Source organism: Syzygium oleosum, unplaced genomic scaffold (genome assembly GCF_021117445.2).
Source record: "Syzygium oleosum isolate NSW1041296 unplaced genomic scaffold, Sole_v2.1 Sole_v2.11, whole genome shotgun sequence".
Taxonomy (NCBI): Eukaryota; Viridiplantae; Streptophyta; class Magnoliopsida; order Myrtales; family Myrtaceae; genus Syzygium; species Syzygium oleosum.
The window spans coordinates 7,059,002-7,085,883 of record NW_026607495.1 but is presented as its reverse complement, the minus strand read 5'-3'; the positions used below and the strand labels follow the sequence as shown (position 1 = coordinate 7,085,883).

Sequence of the window (26,882 nt, the reverse complement as noted above, 5' to 3'; positions counted from 1 at the left end):
TTGTTCACGGTGTCGATTTCCATGGTGTAGGTGCATGGGGAATGCTCCCGAAGAGATGATGCAACAGATAACCTCAGTGAAGAATGCTGTTGAGAAACTGGTAAGATAAACAGAGTTCATAAAATTGCCACTTTGTCTCGAGACATATTTCCATCAGCACTTCAGATATGAGTTGTTTATCTGTATGTCATGAAGTGATCGAATGAACTTATTGAGTAACAAGTCTGTTTTATATCGACTATTTGAACAACATTCATTGAGCACAGACTTTGCACAATTTCTTTTTTTTTTTCCTATTAGTAAATATATATGTTGTAATATAATTCGAAAGCTAATAGGATCTTGCAATTTAATCAACACGAAATCGATAGAGAAATAAATGAGGAGCAATAAAGCACGCCAAAGATTTTACGTGGTTTGGTCTGAGTGCCCGTACCTACTCCATGGGCAGAGCCAGCAACAAATAATCCATTAATCAAATTGGAGAAACAAAGTTATAATTGCTCACATGCTCGAATGTTTCCCATACCTAAATTACACCAACAACTACAGTGTTTAGTCTCACAGAGAATTACCTCACCGCTTAAAACACTTACGTTTCCACAAAGAAAACGCCACAATTTGGGTGTAAACTTCTTCTTGCACGGACCACCGTCTGCTGCTTGAAGGAGTCCCACGAACAAACCCACTGTGCGTCACGTCTTGAAGAAATCAGAGCTCAATGCGGCTGTTTTAGGAGTCCATCTTTTATTCGGATATACTCTCTTAACAGCAAAAGAACAAACCTTCCTTTTGTGTGGTTTCAAAGATATATATCCGCTCTTGGTGTTGACCTTCATTATTTATCCCCAACAGAAAATCCAACGCCCAATACATCCAAATTATTAGAGGGCACACCGAATTTGAACAAATCAAGATCCTCCAAACGAGTCTGGTTTTGTATACGAGCTTAAACTCGAGACATAATTTAACAAATTATTTATTTTAATGGACGGCATGTGGAAAGAAAACAAGGGAGGACTGCATCCCATAGAAGTCCATTACATCATAATGTCCCACACAAACAGCCCAATCAAGGTGTCCAACCTCCCCATAGATGTGAACTCCTGAGAAAGATCAGCCTGTTATACTTAAAGTAACTTTTATCCATTGAGTGACGGCCCTTCCACTTTGCACCGTCGAATCACTAAGGCGAACTTTCATCCCCGCTCGACATAAAGGATCAAAGGATAGGAGATGCTTTTGAACAACCAATTATGGAAGTAAAACCTGATAACTTAAGATGAATTCATCAAGTTGACTTTCAATCTGATGACACCGCGCACCAAATGACAACATGACATCATAGTCTTCCACATCTACGCTACCAGTACAACAGCAAAATACTACCCAGGAAAACAAGATGCAAACTCAAAACCATGCCACCAGATTACAGCAACGTTAACCAACAATAACTTGCCAATTTCTACACAAACAGTTGACATCAGCAGTAAGTGTCTTATTTCTTTCCTGAATCATAGCTTCTAAAGAGACTTTAACGGGAAAAGAACAACTGCAACAAGGTCACGACAAGCTTGAGGGGATACATTTTCATGCCTCACTAAGTGCTCTCTCTACATAGATAATAAATTGTTGCATTCCAAGTAAATTCATCCTTCCAATCTCTTGAGGATCTAGGAAATTAGAGTAGCTGTAAAACTGGTTCCCAAAATCTGCTTTGAGAATACACAATTAAGGAACAAGTGCATTCAAGATTCATGTTGTCCGCATAGCACGCAAGTGCTATCAATGTCAGACCAAGATTTCATCCTGTCCGTGTGCAACCTATTATGAATCACTAGCCAATTTATAAAGCCATATCTTGGCACATTAGGCTTAAACCACACAAGCCTAAGCCAAGTCACTTTGTTCACAAGCCTTAGCCAAGTCACTTTGTTCATACATTTCCTCACTATCTTCCAAGCCTCCTCTACAGAGAAAGAGCCACTAGATGATCCAGTAAATACCACTTTGTCTATGGAGCTAGAGTTTGGAGAAATCAACCTACACAAAGCCCATCTGAGTTTCTAGCAGATCATCAGAACTTGCTGGAGGTCATCTCCTTCCGATTTGCCTCAATAACATCCACAACTGTGGCTTTATCACCTAAAGCTGAATCATAACCATTTGAAAGCACATGTGACATTTTACATGAACATGGAATGAAATAGAAATAAAAATGGTTAGGACTGTTCATATTAGCTATATATACAACTGCTGTTTGGTAAACACTGTGATTTGAAATGTGCTTGAAGAACTTAGCTCAATAAGGTGTTTGATAAGTTGTTTTTAAGCGGGAAGTTTTCAACTACTTTTGATGGAATGGATTAGTTTTGTATCCCTTCTGCTTCATTTTTTTGATGTCTCCAACTTTGGTAATTCTTCTGTTGGTGGCTTTGAACAGACGGGAATAGTGGAGCTTGCAAATATTCACTCTCCCCACCTTGGAAGGTATGAATGCACTTCCCCCTTGATGCTGGTTTTCTGTGTAGTATTGACCCGTTATGCATTGTTGATTTTTGGGAGAATAATGGTCCGCCCTACCTAACACCCCACAGCATGCAGTCAGAGCTCAGTGAGAGTCAGGCCAGAATGACTAGGTCATGCGCCAAATTGTCAATGCGCCAACTTAGAACATACTTTTTGTAGCTTGAGAGCGGTGGAGCATTTTATCTTGTTTTTTTTTTATTTTTAAAATACTCTCTGAGAAAATGCATCTATTTATCCTTGTAGTTTACCTAGCAGACTTGTCCAAATTTCGACCCAAAAAAAAAAAAAAGACTTGTCCAAATGAGATGTTTGGTAGTTTGTCTCTCTGTGTCATTACTTTTCCAATTTTCCGCTTCTATACCTGTACCTATTTCTAATAATTGGTTTCCAAAGAAAATGCAGGGTTAATGGTAGATCTACAGCAATAAATGATGTGAGAAACTTACGGCTTCAATTTAAAAACAAACTGTCAGATACTCTATTATTTACTGGGAGGAAACTACAAGGAGATGGGGGTGCTCGCATTTCTGTTACCTTGATCGATGTGAATACAGGGGATGTCGTTACATCAGGCCCGGAATCCTCCATTACGTTGGACGTTGTCGCGCTTGAAGGTGACTTCAACAAAGATGATGAGGATAACTGGGCTCATGAAGAGTTTGAGAACTACGTGGTTAAAGAGCGTGAACGAAAGGGGCTACTTTTGACAGGAGATCTGCAAGTGACGCTCAAGGGAGGTGTTGGAGAGCTGGGAGAACTGATATTTACTGACAATTCCAGCTGGAATAGGAGTAAAAGATTCAGGATAGGGCTTAAGGTGGCAATGGGTTATTGTGGGAATACGCGAATCCGAGAGGCCATAACAGATGCCTTCCGTGTCAAGGAACATAGAGGAGAATGTAAGTCTTTCATAGTCCTTAACAGTTCATATAACCCTGTCCTTCCTTTATGACTGACCATAAACTTGGTTTCAGACATCCAGTCCTCAATAATTTTTATTGAGAGCTTCATTTCATACGAACCTTTACATCTCCAACAAAAATTCTGATGAATAAAAAAAGATCTGCTTCAGGAGAGAGTCTGAACGCCTACAGAAGTTTGCTTCTACTCATTAATTTTATATGGACTGAGACCTTATTGTATATGTTCTGTCCATTTAAAGCATCCAAGAAACATGATTCACCGGCATTCGAAGATGAGATCTGGAGGTTGAAGATGATTGCTAAGGATGGGAAATATCACCAAAAACTGAGTGAAGCCGGAATACAAAAAGTGGGGGACTTTCTACTGCAATTGTTTATGGACCCCACGAAACTAAAAGAGGTAAGCACTTAGTTAATGATTCTCAATTAGGGTTTGATTGACTTCCACGAATGTAAATCTTGCGTGTTCACTCATTGTAGATTCTTGGAATGGGCTCAAATTCGACTAACTGGGATACCCTTGAAAATCATGCAAAGAGTTGCAAAACAAATTGGAAACTTTATTTGTACTATACGGATGGCACGAGGAAGCATGGTGCTGTATTCAACACAGATCGCCAGCTAATTGGCCTAATTAAAGATAGAGTATATTGTGCTACTCATCGACTTTCTGCCGATGATCAGGTAAGTAACTAGGAGTTCCTACTAAGTTCTATCAAGCCAGTTCACATATCATGCTTAATTCGTATAATTTGTCCCATATTATCTATGTAATTCGCAATTTGATGTTTACTCGTAGCTGTGTGACTTAATTGGTTTTAGTATTGATCAGAGATATGGAAACTTATAACGAGGAGTTGGTTGGACATCTAGATGCTTTTGTTTTTTGGTTTTTTATCAGTAAAAGTAATATGAAGTGCCTTGTAGAGAGAATTAAAAGAAAATCCAGATGCTTTGTCTAGATCCATAGTTGAGACGATTTGTTAATAGATTGATTTTGAGCTTTCGCTCATTGCAATGCAAAGTTGAAGATAGTGACCTTGTATATCTCTAAGTGGCCCTCTATACTCCGCAGTTAAAATTATACAAAAAAGCATGAGTAACTTGGACAGAACTTTCAGCAGTTGATTTGTTGTCATCCATGAAAATATGAGGCACTCATCAGCGTATTGTCGTTTGAGCAATTAACACATTCATGTTGCAACTATTACTTTTCAAGTATAAAGCTATGAAGATCTTTATTACTTGCGCAATACAACTTGATCCGTGTTTTATTTCTTCGCTGGTCCTTTCTCGATCAACTTTGTATCTTTACCCTGAGGATCCTTGCCTTGATCGTACTCTCCATTACATCTTTCGAGCACCTGACCTTTATGTGGTGGAGAAATGGGCAGCAATAGGCATAAAGTGAATTGAGCTTCTTTCATTGTTTCTTTTATTCTTCTTTCCCTGTGCTGGACTTACGTACTTACTCTGAGTACAAGTTCATCCATCGGAATGCAACATCATTTGCCGAAAAAAGATAGTGTTGATTGGAGTCAGAGCGTGTACCTTCAATAGTGGAGATAGATACTTCAATTAGTCTAGCTTGAGTGATTTACCGAGTGTTTTTCTTCCAGGAACATAGAGATACAATCGAGAAAAACGCCTTTGATAACTGGAATGATGTTATGGAGTTCAATGGAGAGTCCTTTTCTTGTTCAATGCAGAAGAAAAGCTCAAGCTCTTTTCCATCTCAAGCCTTACAAATTGAAAATTTCCCCCCTGTTCAATGTAAATTGACTCCACGGATCGGTGCTGGTCCAGGTGGTCCAGTAGCTCCTCCGTCCAATGTGGGCTTCAATGCTGAAGGTACGTGCTCTAAAACACAATATTTTCTCTCCTATAAGCACAGAGAAAGATCGTGGCCTGTGAAATAACAAGGAATACAGGACTTTGCACTTGATTTTGAGCTTTAATAAATAAAAGCAATGTGTTTCAATAAATAAAAGCAATGTGTTTCAGAACCTTATGATTTGGGTTCCACATAATACGAGGACGTTTATTTGTCCAGCTACCCTTCAATTGAACTTGCATCCAAGGAGATTTTACTAATTTTGCCCCCTCTTTGGCACCGACTCTTAAGTCATGTGTAGAGGATTCCCATTTGTAAGTTAGGCTTTGATAGATGCAACCAAAAATGCTCTGAAATAGTTTTACTATGACGAACAAACAAGAGGAGTAGGTTAGCGCAGATCACTACCAAACCAGTAATCTAATAGATTATCAGTACAAAGGCAAAAGGGCAATAATCGAGTATGTATGTGTTCTGTTCATCTGACCATTTATGTATATATGTATGTATTTGTTCTGTCCAAGCAATTAAAAAGCTACTAAAGGATTAGTTTGTAACTTGTGCATTTTTTAGTGGGAGAATGGGGCAGGGGGAGGGTAGATACGCATGAACACCTTCACCTTCACTTAGGTGAACACAAGTGAACATTGGTAAAATATTGCTATCGCTAGATTGATATAAATAGATGCAATAAGCACGCGGCAATGTGTCTATATGTGCATTTTCATTAAATGGTGACTGGAAGATCATATTATTAAAGAAGGTTGGTTGGTTAAACTTATATGTCAGAAATTGGGATGTACAATGTTCAATTTGTGAGGAAATGGCCTGGTCAATTGAAGCTCTTAAAGATAACAGAGACCAGTTGCCAGAAAAACTAAATAGATGTGCAGGGTAAGCAAAATTGGTAGCATTTTCCGTAACAGTAAAAGCTCATAACTGTTCCTTTCCAAAATTCTTTATAAGAACATAGACCTGCGCTCATGTCGGCCTCTGTTTACTAACCATACTAATGTTCTCGTTCTTTCTCTAGGACATAATGGTGAGATTGCTTTGGCATCGCCAGTACAGTTGCAAAATACCAATTCTGGAAATGCCATGATGCTTCCATTCGATGAAAGTGTTAGTCTTGCTGCACAGCAGCCCATATCAACAGACCCCTTGAATGTTCTAATTCCTCAGGGAGACAATGGTATCCCTACAGTCGGATTGCCAACACAATGCCTTGGTAACAATTTCCAATATGCCATGTGGAGCCATACGATCCATTCTTCGAACCAAATGGACTATATGGTGAATGAGAATGCTCCCCCTTGTGAACCACCCTCTGCCGCTATATCAATCTCCCAATCTAGCAGTACACTTCCTCCTCCTGAAGGCAATCGTGTGATGGAAGATTTGGAGCCAACCGTTTCAGAAGATAGTTTGGCTTGTTTGTTGGCCTTTTTCAGTCAGAGCCCACCACATGATGACGAGTGCTTTACGACCCCATTATATGATGGTGGTTCTGTTAGAGGTACCAGCAAAGGTGTTAATGGCTGGCTCAAGATAAAGGCAGTGATGCGGTGGGGTATCTTCATCAGGAAGATCGTCATGAGGAGACGTGCCATAATTGTGCAGTTAGATGAACCACGGATTGAAGTCGAGGCTTGATTTGATTTGTTCTTGATGTTGCATTAGGTAAGATGATTCTCTGTTTGCTGTCTGATAGAATCGATGAGATTCTTTTCTTGGATGAGGTCATAATAGTTACTTCGTGTTTTTAATTAGTGTACAGAACAGCTTTGTTGGAACGCCTTCGAGCGAATACTTTCTTCATCAGAAAGTCTCTCTACTTCAGTTCTTTCAACATCTTTCTTCAATAGTTCTCTGATTTTTCGCATGTAAGGAATGCAAGGTATATCATTCACAGAGAGTACTTGCATTCTGCGCTTATTGTTCATAGAAATAAATACCACGTCCATTGAGTCCTATGTATAAAGTCTTGCCTGTTTGCTGCTATCCACTGACAATAAAGCTATGTTCGGAACACGTACACCGTTAAATCATGATGCTGAGTTCCCTCGATATCCTCCATTCATTCAGACTGTTAGTTTAATATTGATGTAGAATTACAAATAAGCAACTACTGAAAAAGTAGCAGAAGTACATTCTCAAGGCTATGCAACAGCTCTAGATGGAGGGTTTAGCTTAGCTGAAGGTGTTTTGCATGAGCGTGACAGACACAAACCGCGTTCTAATGTCTTCCTGGCCTTCTCTTCTTGATTTCTCAGTCCTTGAAAAGCTTATGTAAAACGGCTCGTGGATAGTTTCGATGGTATAAAAAGTCGTGTTTGCATTCCATGGTACAGGGAACAATCGTACCTTGCATAGTCTTAAAAATGATGCTTCCATGGCAATGCAAGATAACTGGTCTTCCTATTCCTCACTTGCACTCCACCTGGAGTGTTCTCTTTCCATCATATGCAATTTATACTTTTGTGATTACTTAAGTCGAAACAGATGGGAGAAAATTTACACGAGTTTGATTTGACCTTTGAAATTAGTCATGATTTTGTTTGGCCAAATGAAAGTTAGTCATAGTCACTAGTCAGTATTTGTGTTGTCAAATCTGATATTGTAATTGTGAAGTGCTGCTCAATGTAGAGAGACCATTGTACTGACAGCCTTCTCCTAAGTCGACGCCCACCCACTTCCTTCAATTTTTGGTCTCTTCTCTCTCTTTTGGGCCATGTCCATCGAGTCCAAAGAATTAAGTCTTGCCTGTTTGCTGCTATCCACAGGCAAGAGAGCTATCTTTCAGAACACATACACTGTTAAATTATAATGCTAAGTTCCCTCGATATTCTCCATTCATACAGACTGTTATTTTAACAATGATTACGAGTCACAAATGATAATTAGTTCTACTTCTACTAAAAAAGTAGCATAAGTAAATCTTACATAATTGTACAACGGCTATAAATAGAGGGTTTAGCCAAAGGTGTTTTGGGTGACCCACACAGATCGTCTTCTATCTTTTTCCTGGCCTTCTCTTCTTGTTTTCTCGGTCCTTGAAAATTGTAACAGTAATTTGTCTGAAACGAGCTCATGTAAGATGGCTCACGGATAATTTGATTTAGCATGGGGATTGCACTGGAATTTAATCCTTCTAATATAGGATTGAGTATCTCAATCTTTTATTTTAGGTGTCATTCCACGGTTCCTTTATGTCCTGAACTATTCACAGTTTGCTTTCAAGTATCACCATCTTCCATTGACTATCCAAATAAACCCAAAAAAGAGAAGTGTTTGCCTTCCATTGTACACGGACCAATCATACTTTGCATGCGGTCTTTGAAATGATCCTTTCATGGCAATACAAGAAAACTGGTCTTCCTATTCCTCACTTGCACTCCATGTAGAGCATTCCCTTTTTCCAGCATGCAACATCTAGGTATAATTACCAAAAAGTTTTAAATCTATTATACATATGTCAATTTAGTCCTAAACTATTAATTTGACCAATTCAGCCATAAATATTTTAACGATTTGTTAATATAGTCCTTCCGATCATTTTTGGCTAGTAATCGTTGATGTGATCTACATGGCACGGCCGGTGCTGACGTAGATAATGTTTTTTATATTTTTTTAATAATTTTTTTCTTTTCTTTCTTTTTTTCCTTCTTCCTCCGCCGGTCGCCATAGCCAACGATCAGCCACAAGCAAGGGTCGAGTGGCCTCAAGCAAGGCTCCTAGCGAGGTCGACCCTTGCTAGCCTTGCCCAACCCTTGCCTATGGCTGGTCATCGGCCATGAAGACCGGCAGGGGAAAAGGAAAAAATTTAAAAAATTAATGAAAAATTAAAAAATTGCAAAAAAATTGTTAACATTAGTGCTAGTCATGCTCTGTAGGACAGTAGGCGTCCACGTCAAAGATTGACTACCAAAATTGGTTCATGGGACTATATTGATAACTCATGAAAATGTTTAGGACAAAATTAAGAGGTTTAGAAGTGAATTGGGATTTGTTCAATAGGTTAATGACTTTTTCTGTAATTTCCTGCAACATTTACTTGTGATTGCTTTAGTCAAAACAGATTTAAGAAAATTTACACGAGTTAGATTTGACCACTCATTCTAGTCATGGTTTTTTTCTGCCCAAATGAAAGTTAATTAGTCATAGTCTGCATTTCCGGTATCTAATCTGATGATGTAATAATAAAGTGGTGCTCAATTTAGAGACCATTGTAGTGACATGTGGCCTTCTCCTAAGTCGACACTTTTTTTTTCTGCCCACTTTTTTTTTCCCTTTTCTCTCTTTTCAGGACGTCGATTGCAACTCTCTCTCTATCATACGCCCTGTGCCTGTGGAACTATAAGGAGTTCGAGATGAATCACATTATAAGATTCCAGAGTATATAGGGCAGTTAATTTGACAGCGCGGTGCATTACGATGGGCATAGGTCACGGAATTACCAGAGTTGGATTTCGAGAAACTTTTTACTAGGGTCGGCGTCAAATTTTACTACCAAAGTTAATTTGGGGATTATATGTAAGGAAAATTTGGTTTATGACAGTTGCAAGTTTAACCAACTAGATTGATTAAGAATCAATAAAAGCGAGGACTACAATTTATATCGATTGCCTTTTTTTCGGTCTTGTATACAGGAAATATGGCCATAATACCCGCAAGCGCGAGATGGGAAGTGTCATTCTTTGATAAACCATTAAAACCATAAAAAAAAAAGTTACAATAAGTTTGGAAAAAAAACATACTATGAAAAGAGATACATAGCATGAGGGAAGATTCTACTAGGCAAAAAAAAATGGAACATTGTAACTTTTATAATGTAATCGTACATAAATTATTGAGAGAAAGTAGTACGAAGTTCTGCTGTACACCTATTAGACATGTTTACACTTTTGTGATATATCTAATGTACAGCACAACTTTACGACGTGGAGCCGTAACTAAGTATAGAAATATTGTGCACATAGATCTATGATATTACGACATTTCGCCCATATTCAAACTTTAATTATCCCATCGTACGGTCAATGAAGGAGTTGGAAATCCGGTTTAGGAGGTGCGAGATTTCTAGCAAGTTTGAGTTGGACTTTTTAATCCCAAGTTTTTGGTAAAAATTGTATCAAGTAATAACAACTTAATTAATTAATTTATTAGACGAAAAAACCGAGATGTTCATGAAAATATAATATCCAATCAAAATGTGATAAAATAATAAGACTGTATGTGTGGAAAAATGAAAAACTTAATCTTAGAATTAACTAAAAGAAGCATTGATTTACAAAAAAAAATGTAGAATATCTTAACTCTGAAGAGTTAAGTAGGGGACGGTTCAACCATGTTTACGTTGATCAAACCTCATGCAAGTATCCGAAATAGCATTGATGCTCCCTTGAGCGCCGGTCATGGTAGCTCGAGCTTCCTTGAGTGGTAGACTATGGATTATGATAGCTAAGTTTTAACCTACTTTCTTTACGTGGTCCTCGAATTTTGAATTTTTAAAATCCGGTTCAAGATTTTTTACAATCAAGTCCCCTCGTCGCCAATTTTCAAAATAATTGAATGTAATTTGTCGATCGATGCTGACCAAAGGCACGATATTCGAGGGATCGATGCCATTGTAGAATAAGAAACTATACCACAGTAAATAAAAGCTACTGAAAATTTTCTTAGTTGTGTCTTCAATTATGTTTCCACAACTTGGTTCACTCAAATCAATTATCCACTGTCGTGCCGACTATTGCAGCATCATCTCTTTTGCTAGCACCGATAGACATGAGATGTTTGATTTGTCTAAATCACTAGCTATAGATTGTTTAATAAAGCTGAAAAATAAATGTTGAAGATTTCGGTTATGAATTTTAAGCGTTAAAAATTTAAAATTCCGAAAATTTGAAAAATAAAGTTGTTCTGTGACAATTAGATAGCTGATATAATCAAAATTCTCGCCATAATATATACGTTAGTAAGCCATTTCACATTGGAGTTTGCGCTCCCCTTCGCATAGTTTATAATTGAACGCAATTCTCGGATTACTCGATATCCGCGTTAGGTGTTTTGACCTATAGTATCTGTTAGTAGTTTATGTGGTAAAAAAATCCCTTACTCATCATATTAGGTGGATTTTTGACTTATTTGTGTCTTTTACGTCAATCCAAATTGAGCTTATCAAACAAGCTTAGCCTCATTAATTGTTGAATATTCAATTTTTAGCTCTTAATTGGGTCATCAAATTAATAGGCCTTAAGAGACTTTATTAGAAAGTTTTCACAAGTTTAATGATTTGATTGCATAAATTATAAGTTCAAAGGCCACATGAAAAAGCAACAGATGGAGATTATGAAACTATGTGATAAAATTGAAAAAATGCTGAAAATTTAAGTACTACATTTTAAGGAGTTGATTATGTTCAGACCCAAAAATAGGAATAAAGGTTTGATGATAATTGAAAATCAATAGTAGATTATTTTGAATCCTTGACAAGCATAGAAAAATGACATGATAATTATCATGATCAATTCGGTTCCAAACTGTTCAATTTGACCAAATTCAACTGAAGATCTTTCAATTTGACCTTTTGAAAAGTAGCCAATGTAATACTTTTGGCAAAAATTGGTTAGAAATCAATAACGTGTACATCTGTCCTCCTACATGGCATGGCTAGCATGATGTGGATAATTTTTACAATTTTTTTTTTAAATTCTTTTGCACCACGTAAGACGGCCGACGTCAACGTCATCGATTACTAGCCAAAATTGGCCGTAAATACTACATTGGCAAATCTTCAAAATATTTATGACTAAATTGATCATTGTACAATAGGCTTATGACTTTTTTTTATAGTTTTTCCGAAAAAAAATGACTATTATTAGTAGGTTTCATCACTATATTTGGCAAGATTTTGGATTACCAATAATTATTTTTAGTTTGAACAAATTAAGTAACTCCTCTTTTACTCACTAGATAAATTGGATTTTTGACCAAACCTAATCATGTAAGTCAAATTTTATTTAAAGTTAGCAAATTTAATCTCATTAAACCTGTGAGATTTCATAATACCACTGTGAATTGTTCTAAAAGTTTAAGCTATACATGATTTAATATTTAATTATTCTAAGACTCCCTCTCACGCAAATGGGGCCTGGAAAGATTTGAACTCAGGGCTTCTAGATCTGATATCATGTGGGATATCGCGGGATCACTGCCATCTGTTCTAAAAGTTTAAACTGTCAGATGAATGTGTGGTTTAATTTTTCTAAAAACCGTACTATATTGGCAAATCTTTAAAAGGCGTATGACTAAATTGACAATTGTACAATAGGTTTATGACTTGTTTTTGGGTAGTTTTCCCAAAAAAAAATGACTATCATTAGTAGGTTTCATCACTATATTTGGCAAGATTTTGGATTACCAATAATTATTTTTAGTTTGAACGAATTAAGTAACTCCTCTTTTACTTACTAGATAAATTGGATTTTTTACTAAACATAATCATGTAAGTCAATTTTATTTAAAGTTAGCAAACAAGTTTCATCTTGTTAAATCGGTGAGATTTCGTGGGACCACTGCCAACTGTTTGAGGAGGCAAATGGGGCGTGAAAAGAATTGAACTCAGGATCTCCAGCTCTAATAGAACCACTGCCAACTGTTCTAATAGCTTAAATTCTTAGATGAAGGCGTGATTTAATATTTAATTATTCTAACAAAATCTATGAGTTCTTAATTTTTCGACACTTAATTTGGTTATCAAACGAGCCCAGTACTTTAACCTTTGAAATCGCCCACGAGTCCGATCATCCGCCGGTCCATGCTCATCTAAGAATTCGTAACTCGACCCGGTCTGATCCCAGAGGCCTAAAAAAACCATTGCGATTTCCCGGTTTGACCAAAGCAATTTTTGCGGTAGCAGGAGTAGCGGACTAGTAGTCACCGGGCATAATAATGTCTAAAATCTCCACAGCGTGCTGGTCTTTTGCTCGTCGCACGTCTGGCGAGGGCGTGAAATCGCACGAGCCCGGATTTTTCCAAGAATCGGAAGCAGGATGCATTTTCCCGGAAAATTAACAGGATTTTACCTGATTTTCCCGGAAAATTACCTGCGTCGGTCACGCTGCTGTCTAGATGTCGTTCCCCTCTCTCTCTCTGTGACCCGCACGTGTGCGTACGCACGACACGACGACGACAACAACCAGTCACAAACTTGCGAGGCGACTCGAGCCGGCGAGAGACAAAGTTCGTCCGCCACGACGGGACCCAAGAGAGCGATGGATGGATGCTGCTTCCGCTGAACAAAGTCAATTCGAGAGGGTTTTCATCCCACATTGGAGTTCGCCCTCCCCTTAGTATAATTAATAACGAGAGCGATGCCCTCGTAAGGTGTTTTGACCCATAGTATCTGTTAGTAATTTATGTGGTTAAAAAAAAATCCCTCACTTATCATATTAGGTGGATTTTTTTTTACTTAATTGTGTCTTTTAAGTCCGATCCAAATTAAGCTTATCAAACAAGCTTAGCCTCATTAATCGCCGAATATTCAATTTTTAGCGCTTAATTGGGTCATCAAATAGGCCTTAAGAGACTTTATTATAAAATTTTCGCAGGTTTAATGATTTGGTTGCACAAATTGTAAGCTCAAGGCCACATGAAAAAGCAACGGATGGAGATTATGAGACTGTGTGATGAAATTGAAAATTAAGTGCTGAAAATTTAAGTACTGCATTTTATGGTGTTGATTATGTTCCGTCCCAAAAATAGGAATAAAAGGTTTTATGATAATTGAAAATCGATAGTTGAATATTATGAGTCCTTAACAAGCATAGAAAAATGATGGGATAATTATCATGATCAATTTAGTTCTAAATTGTTTAATTTGACCAATTTAGCTGTAAAATTTCAATTTGACCAATTTAGTCCTCTACCTTTTGAAAATTAGCCAATATAGTACTTTCAGCCAAAATTAGTCAGAAATCGATAACTTGTATATCAGCCCTCCTACGTGACATGGCTAGCACGATGTGGACAATTTATACAATTTTTTTTAAAATTCTTTTGTGCCACGTAAGATGGCTGACGTCAATGACATCGATTACTAGCCAAAATTGGCCGAAAATACTACATTGTCAAATCTTCAAAAGGCTTATGACTAAATTAACCATTGTACAGTAAGTTTATGATTTTTTTTTGGGTAGTTTTCCCAAAAAAAAATGACTATCATTAGTAGGTTTCATCACTATATTTGGCAAGATTTTGGATTACCAATAATTATTTTTAGTTTGGACGAATTAAGTAACTCCTCTTTTACTTACTAGATAAATTGGATTTTTGAATAAACCTAATCACGTAAGTCAATCTTATTTAAAGTTAGCAAGCAAGTTTAATCTCGTTAAACCGTCGAGTTTTTTAATTTTTCGACACTTAATTTGGTTATCAAACAAGCCCAGTACTTTTCACCTTTGAAATCCCCTACGGGTCCGATCATCCCCCGGTCCATGCTCGTCTAAGAATTCATAAGTCGACCCAGTCCGATCCCAACACTCAATTGGAAGTAGGATGAATTTTCCAGGAAAATTAACAGGGATTTACCTCATTTTCCCGGAAAATTACCCGTGTCAGTCACGCCACTGTCAATATGTCGTGCTCCTCTCCCTCTCTCTCTCTCTCCGTGACACGCACGTGCGCGTACATGCGACGACGATGACAACAAGAAGCAGCCAAACTTGCGAGGAGACGCAAGTAGGTGAGAGAAACCAAGTTTTTTTTTTTTTTGCAGTAGTAGTAGTAGTAGACTGGTAGTTACTGGGCAGCCCACGCTGGCTATTTTGCTCGTCGCACGTCTGACGAGGCGTGAAGCACTTTCCCGGAAAATTACCCATGGGAACCTGATTTTCCCGGAAAATTACCTGTGTCGGTCACGCCGCTGTCTAGATGTCGTTCTCCTCTTATCTCTCTCCGTGACCCGCACATGTGCGTACACACGACGACGACGACGAGGAGTCACAAACTTGCGAGGAGACTCGAGCCGGTGCGAGACAAAAGTTCGTCTGCCACGGGCCCACGACGAGACCAAAGAGAGCGATGGATGGCTGCTTCTTCCGCTGAACAAAGTCAATTCGAGAGGATGTATTGACGTTTGTGACGTTGCACTGTGTGATCGAAAACGCGATTGTTGTGCTAGTGCTATGTGCCGCAAGATCGATACTATTCCCGCGTCATTCACGAATTTTTGGGGCTCATCCATTTTGTTACGGTTTTCGAGTTTTGAGCACAAGAAAGCTCGGTCGAGTCGGGTGGAGAGCCATACGGGATGCGGCTCCCAATCTTAGGTTTGCTCGAATGAAGGCTGTTATAAATGGGATCTCACGAGAAGTCCCGTTTCGATCGGTTCACTGTGGCGCTACGAAATTTTGTCGTGTCGTACTTGTTCGGCGAAAGGTTTTGAGTTAATACCACGAAAAACCCTAAACTGGTACTACAATTTTACCCCAAATTATTTTTTTTGACTATAAAAAACCTCAAACTGGTATACCTGTGATAAATTTATCCTGAACTATTTTTTTGACCACCAAAAACCCTAAACTGGTATACTTGTGATAATTTTACCTCGAACTAACTTTTAATATTATTTTTTATTTTTTCAAATTTTTTTTCTTTTTTTTTTTTTTTTCCTTCATCTTCTTCATCTTCAACCTCTGGCTGGTCGCCGGACCAGCGACTGCCCAGAGGCGAAAGCCGAAGAGGGCTCTGCCCCTTTGGCTGCTGGGGAGGCTCGACCTCGCCAGCGCTGGGCGAGGCCGATCTTGCCGTTGCAGGGCGAGGCCGACCTCTCTGTTACCAGCGGGGCTTGCAACGGCAAGGTCGGCCTCGCCCAGTGCCGGCGAGGTCGAGCCTTGCCTGGCAGGACTAAGCCTCGCCTGGCGGGGCCGAGCCCTCGCCGGCGGCGACCGGCCAGAGGTTGAAGATGAAGAAGATGAAGGAAAAAAAGAAAATAAAATAAAAAAATTAGTGCGGGGTAAAATTGTCACAAGTATATCAGTTTGGGGTTTTTGGTGATCAAAAAAATAGTTCGGGCTAAATTTATCGCGGGTATACCAGTTTGGAAATTTTTATGATAAAAAAAATAATTTTTGATAAAATTATCACAGTTGTATCATTTTAAAATTTTTCGTGATATTAACTCAAATGTTTCATTGAATTGAATTTCTTCTTGTGGAATCGGGACTTTCGGTCGAAGAGGGCGGTCGCGATCATTCCCCGAATTCTAGATAATCGATATAGGTTGGGGGTGGTCGGTGCGAGCCCGCGCAACCTTAAAATAATTTAATCCCTACTACCGTGTAATAGTATTCCACGCGCATTCTCTCTCTCTCTCTCTCTCTTTGTTTTTTCCTTTTTTAAAATTTTTTTATTTTCATTGAAATTAGTTCTCTTCGTAAAATAAATAAATAGTTTACGCCGTCGAAGAATTTTATCCGCGCAAAGAAATTTCTGATTTTTGAGGAATTTTCAGTTTCACAAAATGCTTAATTTTTGTTCATACTCGTCGTCCAGATAAAATATACGAATTCATTTCCTTTAATATTAGTGGTTAGGTAAGTAAAATCCTCCTTTAAAAGTATCCATGACAGAATGTATGCGGTACATGAATGGATGTATATGATCATTTTGCTCAAAAGTATGTCAAAAAAGTTCGGCATTATTATAATTGAATCGTAAAATGATGTCATCGTGATTTTGCTTCAATTGTATTGTAAACAGGAAATATTTATATATTGAATCAAGCAACAGTATATCTTTTTGACATTGTCAGTTCGATATATTGTACACACATATATACATATATATTCTAAATATATAATTATAATATGGATTCATTAGTTGTTACAATGTATAAGTTATAATCGCGTGTGATTAGAAGCGATTAAGTGAATTTTCCTCTCGGTTGTTGAAAGCCATGCGTAGATAACTAATCTTAGAGCATGTCACCCATTGATAAGAGATCGGATCGACAAGATTTAGCTTAAACTCGCGTTAAAGGCAAAAATAGTTCAATTATTAAACAGACAAAAGCGGGCTAATAGGCCTAGTAAAGAGATTGGGAGGTGAGGACGCTAGTATCACAGGTACGAGATTCAATTTCTGTGCTCTGCAAGAGATAGAGCAAAAATCTGAGAGTGATGTGAGTTGGTGATGCGAATGACAACAAAAAAAAAAAGGCAAAAGCGGGAAAAAGCAAAAAGAAAAAAAAGAAAAGAAAAGAAAATACAAAAAAATAAAATTGTACATGCAAATTAGTAAAATCGGAGAAAAGGAAAATTTCTAAAATCCGCAACGTTTCCCGGAAATATACACGAGGTCACTTTTCTTGGAAATGCATGTGCGTTTCTCCTTCATGGCGTTGTACAAAACGGGACGCAATCCAATGATTACTACAAGTTCATCACTTTCGAGTTCGAGTTCGAGTTCGTAGATACTGCTGTCCGATTCCTTTGTCTGCTACTTTCTTGCGGCGACCCAACACTCCCCTAGATTCCGACACTTTCCCCTGTTTCTTGATAAGCCCCCACAGAAGAGCAGGGGAAGGTCGCGTCCATGGCGAAGAGAGCTTCTGCCTCCTCTTCTTCGGGTCAACCAAGTCAACCCAAGAGGCAATGCCTCGTTCCAACGGGGTAAGTTCGATGATCGTGTTGGTTTTAGCTTTGCTTGTGGGAAATTCAGTGAAGGGTTCTTGAGAGTCGAAGGTTCTTGAGATGAGAGGTACGGGGAAGCGTGCGTTGAGGTGTGGCGTTGATTAGCTTTTGCCGGGTGACTGTTCTGGATCGCTTTCGTTCAGTCTTTTGCTTGTGGGGTCTGTGCTGTGGCTTCAATGTGAAGTATGAAAGACCCCACAATGTTGTCGTCTCGAATCTGTTATGCGGTTTCGCGCTGGCCGATCGCCGTACTTCCTCCTTGTTCCCATTAAACTCCGTTAAGGTTTTTACCTAGCAAGTGAGCTGTTATTGTCATCGGGTTACTTTGCTGTCCTGTTTGCTGAATTATCCTATCTCGCTTGTGTTCTTGTGCTGATCTTCACGCAGTCAAGTATGGAGTGGGTCCGAGAGGAATCTTGTGCCGGGGAGCTGTTCGACGGAGGAGGATGGCCAGAGAGTGGTAAGATGAGTAAAGTAGCCAACTTGGACATAGAAAATACAGTCTTCATTGTATTTCAGTTGCTGATCTCTTTGATTAGAAGCGGTTGGATGAATTTCTGACCTTCCAGTCAGTTTCCTGATAGAAATCTGCATTAGCAATTGCTCCGAGATGTATAGAGAAGTATCGTTTGAGTGGTAAAAATGACCTTCTGACTGTTCTAGGCTTTTCCTGTGAAGTAATTCCACTAAGAACATGATTTAGGTTTTTCATGTCGTTTGGGACAGATGGATCACAAAAAGACACAAACTTTTCAGTGAAGTGGCTTGGACATAATTGTCTCCTTGAATCTTGGAAAATGTGGTCTATGACTATTTCAATTTGCATGTAGAAGGAGGACAATAAAGATACCTGTGATGTAAAACTTGAATGCGACGAATACATGAGAGATTTTTCTTGCAATGTAATTCTTCGCTATTACTCTTTGCTTGACAGAGCGGAGAAGAGCCAGAACGTGCAAAATCTGACCCGGTCGAATATTGTCAAAGGTGATTATATTTCATTTGGTTTGTAGGTAGTATCTTATTCGAAACAATTGATTCTTCTAATAGAATTTCCATGTGTATTGTCTCGCCAACTAGAAATATCATCGAGTATCACATGCCATCAATCCATGAGTCTGTTCGGCAAAGTGTGATACCTGCACATAAATTTTTCTGTTAATCACTAAAAGGACGGTGCATTTGGAGATAACAGCTAATTAACTTCACGTGCTTCTGTAACTACCGGAGAGACCAACTTTACATTGACTTTTCTGTGGCGCCTTAGATTAAGGGAATGCATCTGATGAGTCTGATATCTGTCTTTTTACACGGTAATTAGGTCAGACATTCATTTGTACAAGGAACTAATATGTTCCATATAGATATTCTCTTTGTTATGAATAAATCCTCAAGACGGCAGTGTTCATGGTGTCAATATTTCACTGTGTAGTTGCACTGGGAATGCTCTCAAAGATATAGTGCAACTGATCCATTCAATGGAGAAACGGATGCATTCAAAGATCCATTCAATGGAGAAACGGATGCATTCAATGGAGAATTCTATTCAGAAACTGGTAAGATAAACAGAGTTTATAAAATTCCCACTTTTCTCAAACATGTCTCCAAAAACACTTCAAACATGAGTTGTTTTTCTGCCTGTCATGAAGTGATTGAATGAACTTATTGACCAACAAATCCGTTGCTAGCTAATTGATTTATCCTGACTGTTTGAACGGCATTTATTGAGCATGAACTTTGCACAATTATTTTCTTTTATAATCAAATATTCATTATATTGCACAAGCTGTGGAAAGAAAAACATGGGAGGACTACATCCCATACAAGTCCATTACAGCATAATGTCCCACATATACAGCCGACATCGAGGTGCCGACCTACCAGTAAATACCACTTTGTCTACGGAGCTAGAGTTTGGAGCAATCAACCCACACAAAGCCCATCTGAGTTTCAAGCAGATCATCTTGACTTGCTGGAGGCCATCTCCATTCCATTTGCCTCAATAACATCCACAACTGTGGCTTTATCACCTAAAGCTGAATCGTAACCATTCCAAAGCACATGTAACATTTTACATGGACATGGAATGAAAAGGGAAATAAAAACGGTTAGGATTGTTTATATTAGCTATATATACAACTGCTATTTGGTAAACACTGATTTGAAATGTGCTTGAAGAACTTAGCTCAATAATGTGTTCGATAAGCTGTTTTTAAGCAGGATGTTTTTGACTCCTTTTGACGGAATGGATTAGTTTTGTATCCCCTCTGCTTCATTTTTTTTATGTCTCCAACTTTGGTATTTCTTCTGTTGGTGGTTTTGAACAGACCGAAACAGTGGAGCTTGCAAATATTCACTCTCCCCACCTTGGAAGGTATGAATGCACTTCCCTGTGATGCTGGCTTTCTGTGTTGTATTGACCCCTTATGCATTTTTGATTTTTTGGTGAATAATGGTCCGACCTACCCCTAACACCCCACAGCAGGCAGTCAGAGCTCAGTGAGAGTCTGGCCAGAATGACTAGGTCGTGCACCAAATTGTCAATGTGCCAATTTAGAACATACTTTTTGTAGCTTGAGAGCAGTGGAGCTTTTCATCTTGTTTTGTTTTATTTTTAAAAAATTTGCATTTTTATACTCTCCGAGACAATGCATCTATTTATCCTTGTAGTTTACCTAGAAGTAAGACTTGTCCAAGTGCGATGTTTGGTAGTTTGTCTCTCTGTGTCATTACTTTTCCAATTTTCCGCTTCTATTCCCGTTCCCATTCCTAATAATTGGTTTCCAAAGAAAATGCAGGGTTAATGCTAGATCTACAGGAATAAATGATGTGAGAAACTTACGGCTTCAATTTCAAACCAAACTGTCAGATACTCTATTTACTGGAAAGAAACTACAAGGAGATGGGGGTGCTCGCATTTCTGTTGCCTTGATCGATGTGAATACACGGGATGTTGTTACATCAGGCCCGGAATCCTCCATTAAGTCGGATGTTGTCGTGCTTGAAGGTGACTTCAACAAAGATGATGAGGATAACTGGGCTCATGAAGAGTTTGAGAACTACGTGGTTAAAGAGCGTGAACGAAAGGGGCTGCTTTTGACAGGAGATCTGCAAGTGACGCTGAAGGGAGGTGTCGGAGAGCTGGGAGAACTGATATTTACTGACAATTCCAGCTGGAATAGGAGTAAAAGATTCAGGATAGGGCTTAAGGTGGCATTGGGTTATTGTGGGAATACGCGAATCCGAGAGGCCATAACAGATGCCTTCCGTGTCAAGGAACATAGAGGAGAATGTAAGTCTTCCATAGTCCTTAACAGTTCATATAACCTTGTCCTTCCTTTATGACTGACCATAAACATGGTTTCAGACATCCAGCCCTCAATAATTTTTATTGAGAGCTTCATTTTGTGCGGACCTTTGCATCTCCAACAAAAATTTTGATGAATAAATAAAGATCGGCTTCTTTGTCATTAGCAAATGTTGACACTTTGGATCAGTTTCAGGAGAGAGTCTGCACGTCTACAGAAGTTTGCTTCTACTCATTAATTTTATATTGACCGAGACCTTACTGTATATGTTCTGTCCATTTACAGCATCCAAGAAACATGATTCACCAGCATTCGATGATGAGATCTGGAGGTTGAAGATGATTGCTAAGGATGGGAAATATCACCAAAAACTGAGTGAAGCCGGAATACAAAAAGTGGGGGACTTTCTACTGCAATTGTTTATGGACCCCACAAAACTAAAAGAGGTAAACTTAGTTCATGATTCTCAATTAGGGTTTGATTGACTACCACGAATGTAAGTCTTGCGTGTTCACTCATTGTAGATTCTTGGAATGGGCTCAAATTCGACAAACTGGGATACCCTTGAAAATCATGCAAAGAGTTGCAAAACAAATTGGAAACTTTATTTGTACTATGCAGATGGCACGAGGAAGCATGGTGCTGTATTCAACACAGATCGCCAACTAATTGGCCTAATTAAAGATGGAGTATATTGTGCTACTCATCGACTTTCTGCCGATGATCAGGTAAGTAACTAGGAGTTCCTACTAAGTTCTATCAAGCCAGTTCACATATCATGCTTAATTCGTATAATTTGTCCCATATTATCTATGTAATTCGCAATTTGATGTTTACTCGTAGCTGTGTGGCTTAATTGGTTTTAGTATTGATCAGAGATATGGAAACTTATAACGAGGAGTTGGTTGGACATCTAGATGCTTTTGTTTTTTGGTTTTTTATCAGTAAAAGTAATATGAAGTGCCTGTAGAGAGAATTAAAGGAAAATCTAGATGCTTTTCTAGATCCATAGTTGAGACTATTTGTTAGTAGATTGATTTTGAGCTTTCGCTCGTTGCAATGCAAAGTTGAAGATAGTGACCTTGTATATCTCTAAGTGGCCCTCTATCCTCCGCAGTTAAAATTATACAAAAAAGCATGAGTAACTTGGACAGAACTTTCAGCAGTTGATTTGTTGTCATCCATGAAAATGTGAGGCACTCATCAGCGTATTGTCGTTTGAGTAATTAACACATTCATGTTGCAACTATTACTTTTCAAGTATAAAGCTATGAAGATCTTTATTACTTGCGCAATACAAGTTGATCCGTGTTTTATTTCTTCACTGGTCCTTTCTCGATCAACTTTGTATCTTTACCCTGAGGATCCTTGCCTTGATCGTACTCTCCATTACATCTTTCGAGCACCTGACCTTTATGTGGTGGAGAAATGGGCAGCAATAGGGAATTGATGTTCTTCCAATGTTTCTTTTATTCTTCTTTCCCTGTGCTGCACTTACGTACTTACTCTGAGTACAAGTTCATCCGTCCGAATGCAACATCACTTGCCAAAAAAAGATAGTGTTGATTGGAGTCACAGCGTGTACCTTCAATAGTGGAGATAAATACTTCAATTAGTCCAGCTCGAGTGATTTACCGAGTGTTTTTCTTCCAGGAACAAAGAGATACAATCGTGAAAAACGCCTTTGATAACTGGAATGATGTTATGGAGTTCAATGGAGAGTCCTTCTCTTGTTCAATGCAGAAGAAAAGCTCAAGCTCTTTTCCATCTCAAGCCTTACAAATTGAAAATTTCCCCCCTGTTCAATGTAAATTGACTCCACGGATCGGTGCCGCTCCAGGTGGTCCAGAAGCTCCTCCGTCAAATGGGGGCTTCAATGCTGAAGGTACGTGCTCTAAAACACAATATTTTCTCTCCCTATAAGCGCAGAGAAAGACGTGGCCTGTGAAATAACGAGGAATACAGGACTTCGTACTTGATTTTGAGCTTTAATAAATAAAACCAATGTGTTTCAGAACCTTATGATTTGGGTTCCACATAATATGAGGACGTTTATTTGTCCAGCTACCCTTCAATTGAATTTGCATCCAAGGAGATTTTACTAATTTTCCCCCCTCTTTGGCACTGATTCTTAAGTCATATGTTGAGGATTCCCATTTGTAAGTTAGGCTTTGACATATGCAACCAAAAATGCTCAGAAATAGTTTTACTATGACGAAAAAACAAGAGGAGTAGGTTAGGGCAGGTCACTACCAAAACCAGTAATCTAATTGATTATCAGTACAAAGGCAAAATGGCAATAATCAAGTATGTATGTGTTCTGTTCATTTGACCATTTATATATGTATGTATGTATGTGTTCTGTCCAAGCAATATAAAGGTTACTAAAAGATTAGTTTGTAACTTGTGCATTTTCTAGTGGGGGAATGGGGAGGGGGAGGGTAGATAGGCAAACATAAGTGAACATTGATCAGATATTGCTATCGCGAGATTGATATAGATAGATGCAATAAGCACACGGCAATGTGTTTATATGTGTATTTTCATTAAATGGTGACTGGAAGATCATATTAGAAAAGAAGGTTGGTTGGTTAAACTTATATGTGAGAAATTGAGATGTACAATGTTCAATTTGCGAGAAAATGGCCTTGTCAATTGAAGCTCTTCAAGATAACAAAGACCAATTGCCAGAAAAACTAAATAGATGTGCAGGGTAAGCAAAAATGGTAGCACTTTCCGTAACAGTGAAAGCTCATAACTGTTCCTTCCCAAAATTCTTTATAAGAATATAGACCTGTGCTCACGTCGGCCTCTGTTTACTAACCACACTAATGTTCTCGTTTCTTTCTCTAGGACATAATGGTACAATTGCTTTGGCATCGCCGGTACAGTTGAAAAATACCAATTCTGGAAATGCCATGAAGCTTTCAGTTGATGAAAGCGTTCATCTCGCTGCACAGCAACCCATATCAACAGACCCCTTGAATGTTCCAACTCCTCAGGGAGACAATGGTATATCTACAGTCGGATTGCCAATACAGTCCCATGGTAACAATTTCCAATATGCCATGCCGAGCCATACGATCCATTCTTCAAGCCAAATGAACTATACGGTGAGTGAGAATGTTTCCCCCTCTGAACCACCCTCTGCCGCAATATCAATCTCCCAATCTAGCAGTACACTTCCTCATCCTCAAGGCAATCATGTGGTGGAAGGTTACGAATCAATTGATTCAGATGATATTTTGGGGAACTTGTGGTCTGATAACCCAGCATATGATATTTGGTCGTTCCTTGGGAACCCATTATATGATGGTGGTTCTGTTAGAGGTACCGGCAAAGGTGTTAGTGGCTGGCTCAAGATAAAGGCAGTGATGCTGTGGGGTATCTTCATCAGGAAGATCGTCATGAAGAGACGTGGCATAATTGTGCAGTTAGATGAACCACGGATTGAAGTCTAGGCTTGATTTGATTTGTTCTTAATGTTGCATTAGGTAAGATGATTCTCTGTTTGCTGTCTGATAGAATCGATGGGATTCTTTTCTTGGATGAGGGCATAATAGTTACTTCATGTTTTTCATTTGTGTACAGAACAGCTTTGTTGGAACGCCTTCTCGATCGAATACTTTTTTCATCAGAAAGTCACTCTTCTTCAGTTCTTTCAACATCTTTTTTCAATAGTTCTCTGATTTTTCACATGTAAGGAATGCAAGGTATATCATTCACAGAGAGTACTTGCATTCTGCGCTTATTATTCATAGAAATCAATACCACGTCCATCGAGTCCTATGTATAAAGTCTTGCCTGTTTGCTGCTATCCACTGACAATAAAGCTATGTTCGGAACACGTACACCGTTAAATCATGATGCTGAGTTCCCTCGATATCCTCCGTTCATTCAGACTATTAGTTTAATATTGATGTAGAATTACAAATAAGCAACTACTGAAAAAGTAGCAGAAGTATATTCTACAAGGCTATGCGACAGCTCTAGATGGAGGGTTTAGCTTAGCCGAAGGTGTTTTGCGTGACCGTGACAGACACAAACCACGTTCTAACGTCTTCCTGGCCTTCTCTTCTTGATTTCTCAGTCCTTGAAAAGCTTATGTAAAACGGCTCGTGGATAGTTTCGATGGTATAAAAAGTAGTGTTTGCATTCCATGGTACAGGGAACAATCATACCGTGCATCGTCTTAAAAATGATGCTTTCATGGCAATACAAGATAACCGGTCTTCCTATTCCTCACTTGCACTCCACCTGGCGTGTTCTCTTTCCACCGTATGCACTTTATACTTTTGTGATTACTTCGGTCGAAACAGATCGGAGAAAATTTACACGAGTTCGATTTGACCTTTGAAATTAGTCATGATTTTGTTTGGCCAAATGAAAGTTAGTCATAGTCACTAGTCAGTATTTGTGTTGTCAAATCTGATATTGCAATTGTGAAGTGCTGCTCAATGTAGAGACCATTGTACTGACAGCCTTCTCCTAAGTCGACTCCCACCCACTTTCTTCAATTTTTGGTCTCTTCTCTCTCTTTTGGGCCATTTCCATCGAGTCCTAAGAATTAAGTCTCGCCTGTTTGCTGTTATCCACAGGCAAGAGAGCTATCTTTCAGAACACATACACTGCTATCCCTCGATATTCTCCATTCATACAGACTGTTATTTTAATAATGATTATGAGTTACAAATGATAATTAGTTCTACTTCTACTAAAAAAGTAGCATAAGTAAATCTTACATGATTGTACAACGGCTATAAATAGAGGGTTTAGCCAAAGGTGTTTTGGGTGACACACACAAATCGTCTTCTATCTTTTTGCTGGCCTTCTCTTCTTGTTTTCTCGGTCCTTGAAAATTGTAACTGTAATTTGTCCGAAACGAGCTCATGTAAGACGGCTCGCGGATAATTTGATTTAGCATGGGGTTTGCACTGGAATTTAATCCTTCTAATATAGGATTGAGTATCTAAATCTTTTATTTTAGGTGTCATTCCACAGTTCCTTTATGTCCTGAACTATTCACAGTTTGCTTTCAACTATCACCAATCTTCCATAGACTATCCAAATAAACCCAAAAAAGAGAAGTGTTTGCCTTCCATTGTACAGGGACCAAACATACTTTGCATGCGGTCTTTGAAATGATCCTTTCATGGCAATACAAGAAAACTGGTCTTCCTATTCCTCACTTGCACTCCATGTAGAGCATTCCCTTTTTCCAGCATGCAACATCTAGGTATAATTACCAAAAAGTTTTAAATCTATTATACATATGTCAATTTAGTCCTAAACTATTAATTTGACCAATTCAGCCATAAATATTTTAACGATTTGTTAATATAGTCCTTCCGATCATTTTTGGCTAGTAATCGTTGATGTGATCTACATGGCACGGCCGGTGCTGACGTAGATAATGTTTTTTATATTTTTTTAATAATTTTTTTCTTTTCTTTCTTTTTTTCCTTCTTCCTCCGCCGGTCGCCATAGCCAACGATCAGCCACAAGCAAGGGTCGAGTGGCCTCAAGCAAGGCTCCTAGCGAGGTCGACCCTTGCTAGCCTTGCCCAACCCTTGCCTATGGCTGGTCATCGGCC

General features: G+C 38.7%; 2 protein-coding genes and 2 long non-coding RNA genes across 10 annotated transcripts in view; 2 read left to right on the top strand and 2 right to left on the bottom strand.

Moving 5' to 3' along the window:
- LOC115687880 (calmodulin-binding protein 60 E-like) overlaps positions 1-7,353 on the top strand; it is a 35,528-nt gene extending 28,175 nt beyond the window's left edge. Inside the window, exons 5-12 of one of the 3 annotated variants that reach the window (XM_056315923.1) lie at positions 31-100; positions 2,444-2,490; positions 2,923-3,428; positions 3,692-3,852; positions 3,933-4,136; positions 5,072-5,303; positions 6,320-6,966; positions 7,064-7,353. In XM_056315923.1, the coding sequence (XP_056171898.1) occupies positions 31-100; positions 2,444-2,490; positions 2,923-3,428; positions 3,692-3,852; positions 3,933-4,136; positions 5,072-5,303; positions 6,320-6,939 (1,840 nt within the window). In that variant the 3' untranslated portion in view covers positions 6,940-6,966; positions 7,064-7,353. Of the gene's footprint in view, positions 1-30; positions 101-2,443; positions 2,491-2,922; positions 3,429-3,691; positions 3,853-3,932; positions 4,137-5,071; positions 5,304-6,319 lie in introns of all 3 variants that reach the window. The other 2 variants (XM_030613596.2, XM_056315922.1) reach the window with 2 other exon arrangements.
- The window catches only part of LOC130139280 (uncharacterized), a 39,067-nt gene continuing 16,952 nt past the window's right edge, over positions 4,768-26,882 (bottom strand). Inside the window, exons 2-3 of the long non-coding RNA XR_008817523.1 lie at positions 5,004-5,334; positions 4,768-4,906 (exon numbers count right to left, since the gene is read on the bottom strand). This is a non-coding gene — a long non-coding RNA (uncharacterized LOC130139280). The remainder of the gene's footprint in view (positions 4,907-5,003; positions 5,335-26,882) is intronic.
- Positions 17,721-25,172, top strand: LOC115665304 (calmodulin-binding protein 60 F-like). Of its 5 annotated transcripts, none has more exons than XM_056315916.1 (12): positions 17,721-17,960; positions 18,369-18,441; positions 18,916-18,968; positions 19,414-19,537; positions 20,309-20,355; positions 20,464-20,505; positions 20,780-21,273; positions 21,575-21,735; positions 21,814-22,017; positions 22,943-23,174; positions 24,143-24,783; positions 24,881-25,172. In XM_056315916.1, the coding sequence occupies exons 1-11, from the start codon at positions 17,884-17,886 to the stop codon at positions 24,748-24,750; spliced, it is 2,115 nt and encodes a 704-aa protein (XP_056171891.1). In that variant the 5' UTR covers positions 17,721-17,883; the 3' UTR covers positions 24,751-24,783; positions 24,881-25,172. The 5 variants fall into 5 exon arrangements, with proteins under 5 accessions (XP_056171891.1, XP_056171895.1, XP_056171892.1 ...); XM_056315917.1 differs by having other exon boundaries at positions 17,932-18,070; XM_056315919.1 differs by lacking the exon at positions 17,721-17,960 and adding an exon at positions 18,261-18,264.
- LOC130139286 (uncharacterized) lies at positions 22,436-23,019 on the bottom strand. Its single transcript, XR_008817530.1, has 2 exons — positions 22,875-23,019; positions 22,436-22,777 (listed from the first exon to the last, which is right to left on the bottom strand). It is a non-coding gene; the product is annotated as an uncharacterized LOC130139286 (long non-coding RNA).

Bases quoted from the DNA above. Each gene is read 5' to 3' on its own strand.
- LOC115665304 (XM_056315916.1), top strand. From the start codon at position 17,884: ATGGCGAAGAGAGCTTCTGCCTCCTCTTCTTCGGGTCAACCAAGTCAA. The intron at 17,961-18,368 runs GTAAGTTCGATG...ATCTTCACGCAG, and splicing joins CAATGCCTCGTTCCAACGGG to TCAAGTATGGAGTGGGTCCG. The intron at 22,018-22,942 runs GTAAGTAACTAG...TTTTTCTTCCAG, and splicing joins GACTTTCTGCCGATGATCAG to GAACAAAGAGATACAATCGT.